This window comes from Oncorhynchus kisutch, linkage group LG3, assembly GCF_002021735.2.
Source record: "Oncorhynchus kisutch isolate 150728-3 linkage group LG3, Okis_V2, whole genome shotgun sequence".
Classification (NCBI taxonomy): Eukaryota; Metazoa; Chordata; class Actinopteri; order Salmoniformes; family Salmonidae; genus Oncorhynchus; species Oncorhynchus kisutch.
In genome coordinates, this window is record NC_034176.2 from 59,352,153 (window position 1) to 59,371,905 (window position 19,753).

Sequence of the window (19,753 nt, forward strand, 5' to 3'; positions counted from 1 at the left end):
GTGGAGCACACAGACAGACCTTGGCGGAGCGCTCCAGCCTGCAGCACATGACTGACAGCCACCCCCCACCCCCCCGGCTGCAAAACAGATTCAGAGCGGTCAGCCAGCCAAACAGCTCCCAAAGAGCAGGCTCAAGGAACCTTACGCTTCCACAGCTTATCAAATTCACTTCTCAGGCTCTCTCCAATCTGGGTGTGAGGAGTCTCAAGCATGTTGAAAAGTACTCTGTGTTGTTGTCTGTGTCACACTGCTTTGCTTTATCTTGGCCAGGTCGCAGTTGCAAATGGGAGCTTGTTCTCAACTAGCCTACCTGGTTAAATAAAGGTGAAATGAATACAAATAAAAACACCCAAACACTCTAGAGCCTACAGGTTTTATCTGTGTGGGAAACAGAGCAGAACACATCATCACACCCAACGAGTCAGGACTCCTCAGCTCCAAAAGTTCATTCAGAAACATGGGCGAGTACAATGTGCGCACACACAACACACACAGATTGTGAGCCAAATAGACGACCCCCCCCCCCCCCCAGCATCAAAAGCCTGACTCAGAACATACAGCTTGCAGTGCTTGCTCTCCTGTGTCACAGAGAGAGATGGAGAGTGGATATCTAGTGGAGAGGAAGAGGTGAGGAACTTTGCCAGCTTCACAACATAAGGGACGGAAAAGCTACTCTGCAGTCTCCTGCCCAGCCACTCACTTCCAATGCTGCTCTGGTGAGTCAGGGAGCACTCCTACGAGAGGATATCTACCTAACCCTCAAAAATGACATACACACGAACAATGACAACTTGCAATGTTCCTCACCGAGTCTCCGAGACAGAAGAGAGGCACTGAAGCCCAATGGTAGAGGAGAGAAGACAGGTGTGCGAGGCTGAGAGTTGAAACACACTGTTGAGCCGCTGATGCAGGGCTGGGCTACAGTGGTGGAGGTATGGCTCTGAGGCACACCTGTTAACGTACAGTGCATTATTTAGAGCAGGACTCTCGCTCAGTGAGTAGAGAGATGATGAGATGCCTCAGCTCCTGAATTATGTCACAGAGTGTGACTCCAGCACAGTCGTATTCAAGCCACTTTAGTCCCTCCACTCCCTCAGAGACACCAGCGGTAGAAGAGACGAGCTACGCGGGCCTCCATGGGCAACCGTCCTACACGTACAGTGCCTTGCGAAAGTATTCGGCCCCCTTGAACTTTGCGACCTTTTGCCACATTTCAGGCTTCAAACAAAGATATAAAACTGTATTTTTTTGTGAAGAATCAACAACAAGTGGGACACAATCATGAAGTGGAACGACATTTATTGGATATTTCAAACTTTTTTAACAAATCAAAAATGGAAAAATTGGGCGTGCAAAATTATTCAGCCCCCTTAAGTTAATACTTTGTAGCGCCACCTTTTGCTGCGATTACAGCTGTAAGTCGCTTGGGGTATGTCTCTATCAGTTTTGCACATCGAGAGACTGAATTTTTTTCCCATTCCTCCTTGCAAAACAGCTCGAGCTCAGTGAGGTTGGATGGAGAGCATTTGTGAACAGCAGTTTTCAGTTCTTTCCACAGATTCTCGATTGGATTCAGGTCTGGACTTTGACTTGGCCATTCTAACACCTGGATATGTTTATTTTTGAACCATTCCATTGTAGATTTTGCGTTATGTTTTGGATCATTGTCTTGTTGGAAGACAAATCTCCGTCCCAGTCTCAGGTCTTTTGCAGACTCCATCAGGTTTTCTTCCAGAATGGTCCTGTATTTGGCTCCATCCATCTTCCCATCAATTTTAACCATCTTCCCTGTCCCTGCTGAAGAAAAGCAGGCCCAAACCATGATGCTGCCACCACCATGTTTGACAGTGGTGATGGTGTGTTCAGGGTGATGAGCTGTGTTGCTTTTACTCCAAACATAAGGTTTTGCATTGTTGCCAAAAAGTTCAATTTTGGTTTCACCTGACCAGAGCACCTTCTTCCACATGTTTGGTGTGTCTCCCAGGTGGCTTGTGGCAAACTTTAAACAACACTTTTTATGGATATCTTTAAGAAATGGCTTTCTTCTTGCCACTCTTCCATAAAGGCCAGATTTGTGCAATGTACGACTGATTGTTGTCCTATGGACAGAGTCTCCCACCTCAGCTGTAGATCTCTGCAGTTCATCCAGAGTGATCATGGGCCTCTTGATTGCATCTCTGATCAGTCTTCTCCTTGTATGAGCTGAAAGTTTAGCGGGACGGCCAGGTCTTGGTAGATTTGCAGTGGTCTGATACTCCTTCCATTTCAATATTATCGCTTGCACAGTGCTCCTTGGGATGTTTAAAGCTTGGGAAATCTTTTTGTATCCAAATCCGGCTTTAAACTTCTTCACAACAGTATCTCGGACCTGCCTGGTGTGTTCCTTGTTCTTCATGATGCTCTCTGCGCTTTTAACGGACCTCTGAGACTATCACAGTGCAGGTGCATTTATACGGAGACTTGATTACACACAGGTGGATTGTATTTATCATCATTAGTCATTTAGGTCAACATTGGAACATTCAGAGATCCTCACTGCACTTCTGGAGAGAGTTTGCTGCACTGAAAGTAAAGGGGCTGAATAATTTTGCACGCCCAATTTTTCAGTTTTTGATTTGTTAAAAAAGTTTGAAATATCCAATAAATGTCGTTCCACTTCATGATTGTGTCCCACTTGTTGTTGATTCTTCACAAAAAAATACAGTTTTATATCTTTATGTTTGAAGCCTGAAATGTGGCAGACGGTCGCAAAGTTCAAGGGGGCCGAATACTTTCGCAAGGCACTGTACACGCAAAAACACATGCGCATATCACACAAAAACACGCTGCAGGCTTTTGACCTTCACTGGTCACAGAGGAATGATAGAACACATGGAGAGTGGTAAACAATGGGACATCAACATCATTATATTGCAACAGACACCATCAGGCAAACTCTAATGGAGATCAGCGACCGGTTAATCGGAATGGCCGATTAATTAGGTCCGATTTCAAGTTTTCATGACAATCGGTAATCTGCATTTTTGGACACCGATTATGGCCGATTACATTGCGCTCCACGAGGTGGAGGCTGAGTGGCAGGCTGACTACCTGTTATGCGAGTGCAGCAAGGAGCCAAGGTAAGTTGCTAGCTAGCATTAAACTTATCTTAGAAAAAAACAATCAATCTTAACATAATCACTAGATAAACTAGTAATATCATCAACCATGTGTAGTTATCTAGCTTATCCTGCATTGCATATAATCGATGCGGTGCCTGGTAATTTCTCATCGAATCACAGCCTACTTTGCCAAACGGGTGATGATTTAACAAGAGCATTCGCGGAAAAGCACTGTCGTTGCACCAACGTGTACCTAACCATTAACATCAATGCCTTTATTAAAATCAATACACAAGTATATATTTTTAAACCTGCATATTTATCTAAATATTAAAATCAATACACAAGTATATATTTTTAAACCTGCATATTTAGCGAAATACGCAGGTTTAAAAATCCCTCTCATCTTTTTAAGTGGGAGAACTTGCACAATTGGTGGCTGACTAAATACTTTTTTGCCCCACTGTAAAAAAAAGAAAAGGCAGATTAATCGGTATCGGCTTTTTTTGGTCCTCCAATAATCAGTATCGGCGTTGAAAAATCATAATCGTTTGACCTCTAAAAGTGACCCATAATTACGCAAGAAATGATCTTATGAAACATCATCTCAAACAGTAACCATCGTGACCAGTAGAAATCTTTTAGCACCAGCGTATAAAGAACTCACACTCGCTACATCAAATCTTGATTAGGTTTCACACAGTGAGACACACAAAGCCTCACCCTCTCACATATCTTCCCAAGGCCCTAGATCATCTTCGGCAACCTGTTTGTGGAGAGATTCTCAACATTTGTCGCTATAGAAACCACTCTCTCCCCTGATTGGGCACTTCCACAGAAATGGGAGGGACGGAAAGGACACATAGTGGCGGTTTGTGGACGTTGCGGTGGCAGGGCCTGGGGGATAAAGGCTGTTTGAGAAATGAAGTGGTACACACTGAGCCACGGCTAAGCCTGGGAGAGGAGAGGGGGCCCTCAGCGCCCCCACAACGCAGACGGCAGATTCGGGACGTTGATTTGTGGGGAGAAGTGTGTGTCTGTAGTGGAGAAGATAAGTGGAGGCACCTGTCCACTCCTCTCTCTTTTCACTGGCGCTCTCGCAGGAGGAAAATACCGAATTAAAGCCAACGGCGCCATGGGTGACACAGTGTACGTTGAGATCACCAGCACGCCGTGTCTGATCAGCAGAAACACAATGACAGGATGGTGAATGAAGCAACACTGAGATCTGGGTTTGACAGAGCAAGACTGGTGTTGAAAGAAGAGGTAGCCAGAATAGAAGGTGACTTCAACACGCTTTTTTTCTCCCTCTCTCCCTCCCTCCCTCCCAGTTGAGATGTGTGCTCTACTACAGGTTACTGTGGCGACAGAGCAGCCAGTGAGAGGCATTCAGATATAATACATTAGGGGAGCATGGCAGATATTAGGACTGAGACCATTACCACTGATGGAACACAACACACTCTACAGGGAGAAGAGGAGACGTAGAGACAATATTAACACTACAGAGAGAAGTGGAGACAATATTAACACACTACAGAGAGAAGTGGAGACAATATTAACACACTACAGGGAGAAGAGGAGACGTAGAGACAATATTAACACACTACAGGGAGAAGAGGAGACGTAGAGACAATATTAACACACTACAGAGAGAAGAGGAGACAGAGACAATATTAACACACTACAGGGAGAAGAGGAGACGTAGAGACAATATTAACACACTACAGAGAGAAGAGGAGACATAGAGACAATATTAACACACCACAGGGAGAAGAGGAGACGTAGAGACAATATTAACACACTACAGGGAGAAGAGGAGACGTAGAGACAATATTAACACACTACAGGGAGAAGAGGAGACGCAGAGACAATATTAACACACTACAGGGAGAAGACGAGATGTAGAGACAATATTAACACACTACAGGGAGAAGAGGAGGCGTAGAGACAATATTAACACACTACAGGGAGAAGAGGAGACGTAGAGACAATATTAACACACTACAGGGAGAAGAGGAGACGTAGAGACAATATTAACACACTACAAAGAATGACAGAATGAGATGGAGAGAAAGATATATTATATGTGAGAGAACGATACAGAGTGAGTGAAAGGAAAGAGGGAGCGTGCTGTCTGGTTTGTAGAGAGAGATAAACAGGAGGAGTTGAACAGGCGGAGGGGTAATCCTGCATTGAATTTGAGACCAATTTACTGGCCTGAGTGCAGAAACCCACAGGAGAGAATCATGGGCAGAACAAAGCTCTGATCAATAATAATCCTCCCTCTCTCTCCAGTTGGTTAGCTCTGCTAACTCCCACACCTTCCACTGACTTCAACCTGACAAGACACAGGTCCAGTCCAACAAGTGCTGTGTGTGTGTGTGTGTGTGTGTGTGTGTGTGTGTGTGTGTGTGTGTGTGAGAGAGAGAGTGTGTGTACTGTGTGCAGTATGTTTGGTTACCTGGGCATCTGTATAAAAGAGTGACTTGCTTCGCCTGACTTGATCACTCCTGAGTGTGGTACAGAGAGCATCAAATCTGTGTGTCTCACATTGACGACAGCATAGTACAGCGATCGTGTGTGTAGGCGTCGGTGTGTGGGGGTGTTATTCTCCGTTGTCCTAAATCCACTCATTTGCCTAATTGAAACAGAGCCTGCCGAAGTTCCTTACCGATGTAGAGCTGTTTTTTTCCTCAGCCCACCTTCCCCTCTCCTCCCTCCGCTCCTCCCTTCCAATGAGCCAGCCAAAAGCCCCGGCACCGTCGGGAGAGAAAAAGAGAGGGATGGAACAGAGATAGGTGGATCGAGAGAGCGCACCGACACTCCTGTTTTGTACCAGTGGTACTATTCACTCACCATCCGTCATTTTTCAAATGACTGCGATTCCTCTGCTTCGTTTCATCCAGTATTCTCCCAGAGGGACTAGTCCTCCCCCAGGCAGTGAACACGACACACACAGCCCGTCCTGCCATCAACAGTCCAGGGTAATCAATCTCGTCTGCTTATTAAGCCTGACACCACTAGCTTTACCCCACACCTACAACATGTAGATGTACCTTTAAAACCCATATGGCCTACTGATTTACTAACTGTGCAGAATAAATTGCACAGAAACCAACGGTGTGGAAATCTTCCTTTAAGGTCAATATTCATCTCTAATATAGCTGAATTCTAATTCCATTCCTTTCAATAAGGACAGCGGGGAAAGCTAAGCTATTGCATACCAAGGTCTTATATCAATAGCCCGAGGGTTGAGGAGACTAAGGTGAGAGGTTCAGATGGAGCACTGGATCTCTGAGAACCAGGCAGCACACATGCATTACTGCACTGCACAGACAGTAAATGAACTACCCTCCCACACGCAGTCAATCAAGTATGCACATATACACAAACAAACACGTATGGTAACGCTTGCTCGCACACACAAAAACAAACAAACACACATGAACTCTCCCACCCACACCAGGCAGGCAGAGCCAGCATTAATATTCTGTTGGTTGATTCACTAGCTCCAGCTGGAGATGTGGAGATGGAGACCGCCTGGGACCTGGGGATCGATACACAGCCAGGCAGAGCAGCCAGGCAGAGCAGCCAGGCAGAGCAGCCAGGCAGAGCAGCCAGGCAGAGCAGCCAGGCAGAGCAGCCAGGCAGAGCAGCCAGGCAGAGCAGCCAGGCAGAGCAGCCAGGCAGAGCAGCCAGGCAGAGCAGCCAGGCAGAGCAGCCAGGCAGAGCAGCCAGGCAGGGCAGCCAGGCAGGGCAGCCAGGCAGAGCAGCCAGGCAGAGCAGCCAGGCAGAGCAGCCAGGCAGAGCAGCCAGGCAGAGCAGCCAGGCAGAGCAGCCAGGCAGAGCAGCCAGGGATCTTCTGACAGGACCAGCTCCGTATGTCCCTCAGCCTCAGCATCACAGAGACCAGGCCTCCGCAGAACCGCCCCACAGAGACACCGGAGCGCACTGAGGCTAACCGCCATGGCTAATACGCTCTTCCTGTCTGGCACACTGCATACACCCCTGGTTGTTCCCCCAGCCCGCATGCTGAGAGCACGTGTGCTGATACATTCAATTCACCACGTCTCTTGCGCCCTCACTCATACAGACCTCACACCAGCAAAATACATGCTAAAACATATAAATACTGTACACTCACTGCTGATATGCCGGCCCGCTGATATGCCTGCCTGCGGGACCATATCATTACCACTGAAATTAACCGAAGGGAATCGCCTTGGTATTATCAGTCACTAACACATGGGCCTGTGCCATTCCTCAACACTAGGAAGGGAGCTGCCTGTACAGCACTATAACCAAGGTTCAATACCATAAGGAGACGGCAGCGGCGAGTCTTGAGTTACGCACGCAGGTTCACCAATGCTTGAAGCCCTGTGACACAGACGCCACAGGGGTAATAGCACTATCTGTGGACCACAGCGTAAGAATGCTAAGTGCAGTGTGTCCTACCTCCATGAACCTTCACTTTATTTTCCCCGTCCCCCCTAGGCTCTCTTCGTCATTGACCCAGATCTTCATTCCATTACTCTAACCTATAACCCACTTGCCACTATTTGCTGCTGTTTGCTGCTATTTTCAGCCATTTTATCCTCTCCCTCTATAGCATGTCTTTTCTATAGGCCTTTCCTTCCACATCCATCCATGTATTTGACTTCCATCCCTCCATCACCTCGGTTCACTCCCTTTTGGCGCTGAAGGGTAAATGAAGAGCGTGGGGCCCCAGTAGAGAGAGCAGACAGTCCGCGCACCACCACTCAGGTCTGTCAGTCTACCTTGCCTTCTCCCCATGCCCCTAGCCACAGAATAAATACAGTTTAAAAATCACCCTGCACACTGCACTTTATTACTGCTAAATGAGGAGTCCTGGGAATAACCCAGCCAGGGCTGGCCCAGCCACTCTCCACATAGTCCAGTATATCTAACATTTAACCTAAGCATCTCCCTCAGTCAGTGTACACACAGCCCTGGCCTTTCACCCCCCTTCTCATTGGCTCAGCCTCCAGGCAGGAAGTGGTTGGGCCTTGTTCCTCAGTTCAGCCTGTTCGATGACCTTCTCAGGGAGAGGTGTCTGGTGCAGACACAGCTGCTGTTAAGCCCACAGAGCAGAGCTCCAGCACAGGGGTCAGAGGACAACCCTAAACCGCTGCATGTTGGCACACCCATGGGTGTTGAATCCCAAATCTGGTCTTTAAATGAATCCAAGTCGTCTTTAAATAGCCTTGACCACAACACGGAGGCTCAACATCCACACAGATAACAAACATGAATGGGAGAAAGGATGAAGATTCCTCTCCGCAAAGAGAACTATCTGGACTTCTATTCCTCTTCATTCCCTCCAGTCAGACATGTATTATTCTAGGTTTACCTCACATTTTCCCTCCCCTCTGTCAAGGTTTGAGTGTTTCCAAACCTTGAGAGAAGGTTATCTTATAAGACAAGAAATAGAGATTTAAATCTCACGGTTTTGTTGTCTGAGCCCTGCTAAATTGAATAGAGGTTGGGGATTATTGAACAATAAACACACTGTTTGGAAAGACAGAGGGCTTTCTGACTCTCTGGTTCTTTGGAATGTACTCCTTGTGGACTGATTGATCTATTCTCTTGCCCCTATAAATGGTGTCCTGTCACAGAGGGAGAGAAGTGAGGGAAGACTGTTCTTCTCAAAATGACTATTGTATTGTTGCGTTTTCCTTTAGTGGATGATTCCAACAGAACAGGATGTAGCTAGATACTCAAATCCCTGAAATGAGCTTTTTAGGCTTTGCTGTCCTATTCTTTGTTGATACCCAGACACACACAGACCATGGAAAGGAAAAGACTGCATAAAAATAAATGGTGAACCGAATCAAGGCTTTTTAAAAAGACAGAATTACTCACTGAGACATCTTGCAAATACTTGACTCCATGACTCAGTTATCTGTATATAATGTCTGTCCTCTAAGCCATGTTGCGATTTGTCTTTGTCACCTCCTTGAAGACATTAGGCCTAATTCAACTCATCTGTCCTTTCCATTCAACAGAACTATCTCCTCAGGTGTTGAACAATGAGACTGACTGGGTCATGGTTTCATGTCTAGTCTGTCCTGTTCAGGCTGTATCCTAGGTTGGGTATAAAGACCACTTTACAGTGTAGGTGTGTGCTTACAATTTTCAGGTTAAATAGCTCAGCATGACAATCGTTACTCTGGCTGGCTGGGTGATTGTGCTATGTGGGATAATACAAAGCATCACATTCCATAGGTACTACAGCGTAGTTTTGTTTTGAGGAATGAGGGTATCTTCATTAGAGAAATTCTGCCATTGTGTCGATGCCTTTCTGATGAAGGGGACCTGACGGAGTGACACAGAATATATAGCAATTCCACCTCTGCTTCCAAGCCTCTTGTATCCACCCACACACACACCACCCACACACACACACACACACACCACACACCCCCTTTCCTACAGATATTTGTTAAGAACTCTATTCTTTCACCCTCCTCTTCACGGAGTCCTTGAAACTGTATCTCGGATGTATAGCTCGGTTCTTTTTCATCAAATCTCTTATATTCCAAGGCAGGAAAACAAGACAAGCTCCTTCTTTTCCTCCTCGCTTTCAACCTCCGAAAAAAAAGAGCAGAGCAACAAAGCCCTCCGTTTCTTAGCAAGCACACCAATAACCCTCTACCCATCATGCCTTTCTCTCGCAGGAAACGCGCTGTGTCAACATTATCAGGCCGGGCAGTGAGATAACCTCTGGTGAGATGGGCAACAGGGCTATTATCTAGGAAAACACAGAAGCCAGGCTTCAATTAAACCCCTGGGGCTACAGCCCTGGAAGGGCCTCTCACCCACACACGCCACACTGACCGATACCACAGCCCAGTCACTCAAACCTGCTACCGCAGCACGGAGATGACGATCGCCAAGTAGAGAGGAAGTCCGTACACAACCCCATTCCCAAATAGAACAACTGTCATGGCTGACGGCTCACCAAATCTGCACCATTGCCAGAATGCCTGTATAAAGACGGCTGGCAGACTGTCAACTGTACACAGCTTCTGTCCACGTTGGACTTACCCGAGGCGTTCTTCAGGTAGCCGTTGGAGTCCACTGTCGTGTAGCTGACGTACGGCCCAGGCTGGTTCACACCAAACGGCTGCAAGGTCAGAACACCCACAGCATTAGAGTAGAACACACATATTAGTGACCCATTCTCCCTGAAACAACAGATCTCCCCCACCATGTAAATTCTCAACGCAGACGCCCAAGTCTGACACAGACATCTGTCCCCTTCCATGACCTGCCTCAGAGGTTTTGGCCGTGTGTTCAGAGCGTGTGCAAATCACCCCTGACCTTTCTGAAGCCGGGGGGGGGGGGTCTGGGCGCTCTGCTCTGAGTCCTTTGAGTGAAATAAAAGCACAGGTCTAAGCCCTAGCTGGCTGGGTCCCAGCAGACAAAGAGAAAGGCTACAGTGAGCCTGACATAGCAGCCAGCTACATCACATCCTCTGCATTATGCAGTCCTACCCACTGCTCCTGGTAATCCCTCAAAAATAGTAATGAACAGTACAATGCGGCGAATCGGAGATGAATTTTTAAAACAGTTCGGGGGAAAAAGCCACATAAAGCCACATAAAGTTAATCATTAAGATGGCATGGAATGACATTTATATTGACAAACCTAATGTTTTGTACACTCAGTGCATGTATTGCGATTCTCATGATGCTATATGTACTGCGATTCTCATGATGCTATATGTACTGCGATTCTCATGATGCTATATGTACTGCGATTCTCATGATGCTATATGTACTGCGATTCTCATGATGCTATATGTACTGCGATTCTCATGATGCTATATGTACTGCGATTTGATACTGTGATTCTTTCGCCGTTGGATGTTCAAACATATTGCTCACCATTTTGTCTGCTGCGGACGGAACAGGAGAGAGCCATGAGAAAACCCATTTTGATCAGTCATGGACATGAAAGTGCTTAAAACAAATGGAGTCATTCTGGAGGTTTGGTTAACGTACGGCCAACTAGCGGGAAAAAAATTATATTGAGATACCGTCAAAAATAATAAAACATATTTTTCCCACCCACCACTCGTACTGTGGGGAGACGGTTCTCTCAACATGCCGCGGGGTGGGGCTCTGCGGAGCGGGAAATTACTGAGTGGTCATGTGGAGGCTGTATCATCTCTTCATTATGGGCCGATGACGCCTAACAAAGAGAGCTTTCCGTCTGCTTCGGTTTAAACAGCCTAATGAAAACTATGGCAGCCTGTTAGAGAGTGCAGCCAGACTCCCACACCGACAGACCCTCCCACACAGTACTGTCATATATATGGCATGTGTAGGCCTATAGCTTCACCAGACTGAACAGTTGTACTGGGATTGGAAATTGAACAGAAGTTCTGTGGAAACTAAAGGGAGAGGAGGTGGATAGTGATGGACTACGAGACAATAGGTGGGAAGATAGACAGAAGAGGGTTAGAGTGATAGATGTGAGGGACTTAAGGAGGAGGAGAGCGGGGAAAGCATCCCAAAGCTCCAGACATGGGCTCGATCAATCAGCCGGCTAAATCAGGCAATGGGGGGGGGGGGGGGGGGGGGGGAGTGTGAGCAGACACAGTGGAGAGGCAAACAACCCAAACACAAACACTACGACAGGACCAGCACCAAGCCTGTCTGTCACAAGCTCTGGGGATGAGGGACTGTCACATTTGACCTTTTTTTTTGTTGCCATTTAGCAGACGCCAGACGGACTAGTTACAAGATGAGCCTTTTCACTTTCTCAAAATGTTCCTATCCTTTTTATCTTTCATTTCAATATCTCTCATTTCAGTGTACCTCTTCGGCTATCTTTTTTCCATTGTGTTACAATGCACACGCAAACACAGAGGCACGAGTCTTACCTTGACGTTTCCCGGGCAGTCGTTAGAACAGAGTCCACTGAGCACTGAGGAGGAGAAAAGGAAGACTGATTAGCTAGCAACAGGGGACTATATTTGTCTTACACAATCCCATGCACATTTGTCTGTGACTAACAACACGGCTAAATGAGTTAGACGCTGTAATGGTTAATGACGTCATCCCTGTAGGAGAACCCAAACTTGGTAGACTTAAGCTAGACCTGCAGTGCTTATACTGTTTTTCTGTGGATGCTTATTAAATGGGGAAGCTAAATAAATGCAGTCATTGAACTGTACAAAAAACAGGCAAAAAAAAATAATTATTTGAAAAAGTAAATTGGTAGTAAAATGAACACAGAGAATAAATGAGCTCAATAATAAGCTGCAGGGGAAGTGTATGAGTATTTGTGTGCATATGGAGCAGCAAGGAAAACATCCTGAATTCTTAATCAGCAATAAGAGGAATTAATATATTAGCATACTAATTGGCTGGCGCTGGTAATTTGCACATTGAAGTTGAGCTGCTGACTACTTCTTTAATTAGGATGTACCATCATGCATCTGATGTACTGCTGCACACTGACTGACTGCACTCCTTAATGCAGATAAACAAATAACCCCATTCAAAGTAAACACATGAAAGTTCTTCCTCCACAGAGCTACTAGACCTATAGTCCCAGAGAGACCGACCGTCACTGTTGGACCGTGTGGCCTACTGTATGGAACTGAAGGATGTCTGACATTGGAATGAAGTGAGGCAATTTTTATTTTATTTTTAAATGTACTTTTTACCCCTTTTTCTCCCAAATTGTGCTTTCCAACTGGTAGTTACATTCTTGTCCCATCACTGCAACTCCCGTACGGACACGGGAGGCCAACGTCGAGAGCCTCGCGCCCCCCGAAATACGACCCTGCCAAGCCGCACTGCTTCTTGACACACTGCTCGCTTAGCCTGGAAGCCAGCCGCACCAACGTGTCGGAGGAATCACTGTACAACTGGCGGCAGTGTCAGCGTGCACGCGCCCAGCCCGCCGCAGGAGTCGCTAGGACAAGGACATCCCGGCCGGCCAAAGCCTCCCCTAACCCGGATGACGCTGGGCCAATTGTGCGTCGCCTCATGGGTCTCCCGGTCGCGGACGGCTGTGAGACAGCCCGGAATCGAACCCGGATCTGCAGTGACGCCTCAAGCACTGCAGCGCCACTCGGGAGGCCTTGAGATGAGGCCCTTTGACCTCTACGTGGAACAATTTTTTGGGTTATACCTCTGTGGTCGATGGGATCGATACTGCCCATGTTGAAAGGTACATGTTCTGCTGCTGATTTCATCGGTTACAGCCCTATTCAGGACACAAGAATGCAGATATCCATCAGATCAAACACTGACCTGGGCCCGGTTTCCCAAAAGCATCTTAAGGCCAAATTCATTGTTAAAACCATTGTTCTAACGATGAACACAGCCTTAACATTCGTTTGGGAAACCGGGGCCTGGTATCAGGTCCAACACCAGTCAGCCGTGTGCAGAGGACAGAGCAGATCAATAGATCATAAAACGTTGGGCCTCTAAACCCAGAAGGGTGTTTCTGTTTTCTCATTGAAAACCATACTCGACACTGACCCAGTCTCTGCTTGGGATGAACCCATCTCATATAACTAAGTGTTCCCTCTACAAATTCATTTTGATATTTGGAACCCTTATAAAAAATATTATTATTATAATAAAAAAAGAAAAATGTAAACTGTATTACTATTCTCACCATGCCAAGTTCATTCCAATCCAGACTGACCCATGGTGTTGAGGTTGGATTAGAAACCCTTCTCTTTCCAAGGGATCATAACAACAAAGATGTGATCCCTAGTCACTGGTGGAGCCACTATGAAGAAGAGCTAGCTCAACATCGCTGGCTTGTTTAAAGGACTATGGGGAGCGTGTCGTGTCGTAAATTGGTTAGTAGAATGGGTAAATCCAATCAATGGAGACTCCATAAAGTGCCTGACACAGGCAGTGATGCGTGGCTCTGGGAGAGAGACAGAGGCGGGGAGCGTCAGTGACTGTGCCTCGCCGCTGTCCTTCACGAATCGCTGGCCATGCTACTACTGCTCCAGGATGTGGATGTTTCTCTGTGTGCTTGGATAGACAACTCTCCCTCTCGGACTCTCACAGAGCAACCCCCCCCTCCTCCTAAAAACAGTCTTTATTCACAGCTCTCTATGCCTTTTCTCTTCTGTTGTCATTCATTAAACTCGTATGCAACAGGTACCAAGTAAGGGTCACATACGGACCTGGGACCGCCAACACAGTAAGTATTCAGGGTTTATCCAGAAATCCACAACTGTGCACACAGACACTGGTCTGCTGCCTCTACTCTATTGGATAGAGCTATTTGTCAGAGGAAGCTGCGACAAGGGCGACAAGGGCAACGGCAGCTCCCCGGCAGGACTTGCCCACTGAGGTGGAGGATGAAATGGACTGTCAGTGTATTCTGCTTGTGTACATCTGGGCCTGTGTACTAGTGTGTGTTTTGTGTGTACAGATATAGGATCTTAAATTTTATCCAGTTTGCTACAGCAGGAAAATAATCGTATAGCAACAGGAAATGTGAATTATATTTAATGTTTTTTTTTTTTTTTCTCCCCAATTTCGTGGTATCCAATTGGTAGTTACAGTCTTGTCCCATCGCTGCAACTCCCGTACGGACTCGGGAGAGACGAAGGTCGAGAGCCGTGTGTCCTCCGAAACACAACCCAGCCAAGTTGCGCTGCTTCTTGACACAATGCCCACTTAACCCGGAAGCCAGCCGCACCAATGTGTCAGAGGAAACACAGTACCACCTGGCGACCGTGCCAGCGTGCCCGGCCCCCCACAGGAGTCGCTAGAGCGCGATGGGACAAGAACATCCCTGCCGGCCAAACCCTCCTCTAACCCGGACGATGCTGGGCCACCCCATGGGTCTCCCGGTCGCGGCCGGCTGCGACAGAGCCCGGACTCGAACCAGGATCTCTAGGGGCACAGAGACCACTGCGCCACTCGGGAGGTGCCTTAAATTGACATTTTTTAAGGGGTTAATACATTTTCTGTTTGGGCAAATCAAGTCTGACATTTCTAAGTGGAAATTACAAACTTAAGCCTTTTTAAAACTCAAATACACTATACGTTTGCAGGCCCCCGTCCCCGCATGAGGCCTTTTGCCAGACAATATTTGTAAATAAGAATTTGTTCTTAACTGACTTGCCTAGTTCTGCTTTGCAGGAAAAATCTCAGCAAGAAAATAGTGATCAAATTAAAATCCTCCATCTATAAAGTGACTGTAGAGAGTGATGTGCCAGTCTAGTGATGTGATGCAATAGTCTAGAGAATGAAGTGTGGGACATACAGAACTCACAGGGTCGGCTAAGAGAGCAGCTTTAGAGGAGAATAAATATAAACAGTAAAATACCTTTTTTTCTTTTTGTGGATTCATCTGATGGATAATGTGCTTATTTAATGCCAGGGCTTAGTTCAAGAGCTTCATATGGCCTATAGTGGAGATAAGGGATTCTATGCAGACTTGTGTTCATCCAATGCACATTACGACATCTTCATGAGGGCTTTTACATGATCGTCATTTGGCGAGAAGGCTTTGGGCTTTGTTCCTTTAATGTCTGTGCTTGTGAGAGACCGTGGAGCAGAATGAGAACTTAGCTATCTCAGTTGCTGGCTGTCGCCATGAGTTAGGTGGGATTTCTTGTTGTGTTAGGATTTATGTCACCCTGCTATCATGCTGTAATGTTTTAAGAGGTGGCATGTTGCTACTTTGCCGCCAGGCCGGTGCATGGGCTGTAGACTTATCAGACAGATGGGTTGATAAGGGACTGAGTGTCCGGTTCATCGTTCCACTTCATTGAGCAGGACACCAGCATGGCTCAGAGGAAATAACATCATGCGCGCGCGAGGCCAGATGTCTGAGCCATCTCTGACATCCTAATGAGAGCTGTGGGAGATGCCCTCTCTCTGTTGTTGGCTGCATCAGTTTGACCTGAAATCTGACAGCACTATAATTCAGGGCTGCATGGTGCTGTTGATGTGCTCTGAATGAGACTCTGTTCCAGGACTGTAGAGTGGAGCCAACAGAACAGCAGGGTACTGTAGTGTACATGCATGAGAGCCTGTAGCTGATATGGGTTGACAACTGCCTTCCCAGGCCCAAGTAATGTCAAAGCATGTTCAAATCCTCCACCAGTCCAGTCCCTCTAGATCCTACCCTGGAGATGCTGTCTGACGGCTCCCACATTTAACCGCCTCCGTATCATCATCGTCATAAAAAGAGATACAACCATAGAGAACCATGGAAACCAAGCCAACGTCACAAGAAAAGAAGAGCCACTCTAAGCTGTCAGTTGACGTCACACACGGAGCAGGCCTGGCTGCCTCTTGACAGGGGGAAGCCACATGTTATGCCACCACACCACGCCAGCGGCTACAAATCAATTAGCAGTCCTACACTGACAGCTGAGCAGTCCTACACTGACAGCTGAGCAGCCCTACACTGACAGCTGAGCAGCCCTACACTGACAGCTGAGCATCCCTACACTGACAGCTGAGCAGCCCTACACTGACAGCTGAGCAGTCCTACACTGACAGCTGAGCAGTCCTACACTGACAGCTGAGCAGCCCTACACTGACAGCTGAGCAGCCCGTGATGCTGCTTTCTTTTTCCTCAGGCCTAATCTGGGCTGGTGTTGACCCTAGGCTTCACATCTGCCAGACAGGCAGTGACACACATTTACATTTTCGTCATTTAGCAGGCTCTTTTATCAAGAGCGACTTAGAGGAGCAATCAGGGTTAAGTGCCTCGCTCAAGGGCACATCGGCAGATTTTTTCAACTACTTTGCTCGGGGATTTGAAACAGCAACCTTTTCTTTTACTGGCCCAATGCTCTTAACTTCTAGGCTACCTGCCACACACACACACACAAAGTGTGCGCGCACACACACAGTCTTTCTACCCGCTAACGTTTGTATTTTACTATTACCTGTCTTCAGGATGACCACCTGCTCATAGTTGAGTAATCCACAAAGGAAGTGTGTGTGTGTGTGTGTGTATATGATATCAATCTCCTCCCAGACGGTTTTGAAGTCTAGTTATCTGTTATGTTGGACTGATCTAATGGTAAGTCATATCCAGCCTGCTGCTCTGACATCAACTACCTTTGTTTGAGGCTTATTTGAAGGACGAGCTTCAGCTGTCAATCATCTGCAGGCTGCAGACATGAAATAAAATATTCCATCTGTATTCCCGGAGATGCATTATATATGAGGGTAGTGGAGTAGTCAGAAGACCTTTAAGACCAAAGTCAACGGTTGACTACTGGACATGGGAGAAAAGTTTCCTTCTGCAAAATGGTAACCCTCGGAGTACTTTCAAAGTTGTGTCAGATTGACAGCTATTGTAAAACCGGAGAGAGGAAACAGTCATCTATATATTTTTCTACTATATCCTTGTTTTCCCGAATCCTCTTCTCACATTTGATATGTGCCTGTTTGAGCCCTTTACATGTGTGCCTCCATTGTGAGTTTAATTCTGTATATTTTAATTCAACACTCAATATTACACACCAAATGCAGAAACAACCAATAAACCAGCAGAAAAACCTCCAGAAATATGGACTTGTCAAATTCCAAAAGAGAGCGGAGAGTAATGTCTCTATGAAAGCTCCCTTATCTGTTGTGCTGAATTGAAATGTGAGTGAGGGTGGTTACTTCCTGACTGACAGCTTGGAGAGAGGTGGAGAGAGAAAGGGAAAGGAGGATGTGTACTGGACTGAACAAAGGCTGCAGATGTTCCTCAATGCAGCGAATCTGCATCCTAACTAGAGAGGAGGAGAACGTAATCAGCTCACATAGTTCTGTCTGTCACTCACACCCACGCACAGATCTAGACACACACACACACACACACACACTCTCTCTCTCTCTCTCTCTCTCTCTCTCTGTAACCCTTTTCTAACGTTTCGACTTCAAATCTCTCAATATCTCTTTATTTTTATTAATCCTCAGGTAGATCATGGGGATATGACTGCTGAACTAGGCTAGTTCACCGAAGTAAACTTGTGACATTGTAGGACCAGTGTCACACTACCTAATTCTTCAGTAAAAACAGAGTAATAAGCCATCGCTGGCTTTGAGATAGACGGTTCCTGCTCTCCCTGGGTATCATCTTCCCTGTGTATCATCTTCCCTGTGTCCCGGTGTGACGCTCAGCGACCTGATAAATCTCAGCTACCTGATTAACTCTCCTAATTGAAGGGCCAGTTTGAGTTAACACTGGCTTCAAAGAGGCAATAGTTAGAGACAGTTTTATAGGCCTTTTCTTGCCCAGGGACCCCCTCCCAGGCAAACCGGCAACCCAGGGACCACATCATGCATTTGCCCAAAATCACCAGGTGAATGATAATTGCAAAGGAGAAGTAATCAAAATTTTAAAATTCATAGATTTGATAGATAGTTTTTCATTATTTTGACCTGCCGACATTATAAAATCGGAAGGGCAGCTAAGAGCAGCTATTTAGCTGGTTACACAAAGGTCAGCAAAAAATGTACAGTACCAATCAAAAGTTTGGACACAGCTAATCATTCCAGGGTTTTTCTTTATTTGACTATTTTCTACATTGTAGAATAATAGTCAAGACATCAAAACTATGAAATAACACAACATGGAATCATGTAGAAACCCCAAAGTGTTAAACAAATCAAAACATATTTTAGATTCTTCAAAGTAGTCACCCTTTGCCTTGTTGACAGCTCTGTCACACTCTTGGCATACCCTCAACCAGCTTCATGAGGATTGGTTTTCCAACAGTATTGAAGGAGTTCCCACATATGCTGAGCACTTGTTGCTTGCTTTTCCTTCACTCTGCGGTCCAACTCATCCCAAACAATCTCAATTGGGTTGAGGTTGGGTGATTGTGGAGGCCAGATCATCTGATGCAGCACTCCATCACTCTCCTTCTTGGTCAAATAGCCTTTAGACAGCCTGGAGGTGTGTTGGGTCATTGTCTTGTTGAATTTTTTTTTATTGTTCCACTAAGCGCAAACCAGACGGGATGAATGCTGAATGCTGTGGTAGCCATGCTGGTTAAGTATGCCTTGAATTCTAAATAAATCACAGACAATGTCACCAGCAAAGCACCCCCACACCATCACACCTCCTCCTCCATGCTTCATGGTGGAAACCACACATGCGGAGATCATCCGTTCACCTACTCTGCGTCTCACAAAGACGTAGCAGTTGGAACCAAAAAATCTAATATGGACTCATGAGACCAAAGGACAGATTGCCACCGGTCTAATGTCCATTGCTCGTGTTTCATGGCCCAAGCAAGTCCCTTTTATTATTAATTTATTTTATTTCACCTTTATTTAACCAGGTAGGCAAGTTGAGAACAAGTTCTCATTTACAATTGCGACCTGGCCAAGATAAAGCAAAGCAGTTCGACAGATACAACGACACAGAGTTACACATCTGTCTTACCGGCTGCTATCTGAATAGACAATCGGACAATTTTATTTTTTTTAAATATATTTTATTTTTTATTTTTTATTATTATTATTATTATGTTTTCTTCTTGGGCCTCTTTGCACCCCATTATTTTTTTATTTCTACTTTGCACATTCTTCCATTGCAAAACTACCATTCCAGTATTTTACTTGCTATATTGTATTTACTTTGCCATCTTGGCCTTTTTTGCCTTTACCTCCCTTCTC

The 19,753-nt window shown here is 46.1% G+C and overlaps 1 protein-coding gene across 1 annotated transcript in view; it reads right to left on the reverse strand.

Moving 5' to 3' along the window:
* Positions 1 to 19,753, reverse strand: part of LOC109886267 (T-cell immunomodulatory protein) — a 120,554-nt gene that overhangs the window by 11,827 nt on the left and 88,974 nt on the right. The window contains exons 13-14 of the mRNA XM_020477989.2: positions 12,016 to 12,059; positions 10,173 to 10,251 (exon numbers count right to left, since the gene is read on the reverse strand). Of these exons, the coding sequence (XP_020333578.1) occupies positions 10,173 to 10,251; positions 12,016 to 12,059 (123 nt within the window). The remainder of the gene's footprint in view (positions 1 to 10,172; positions 10,252 to 12,015; positions 12,060 to 19,753) is intronic.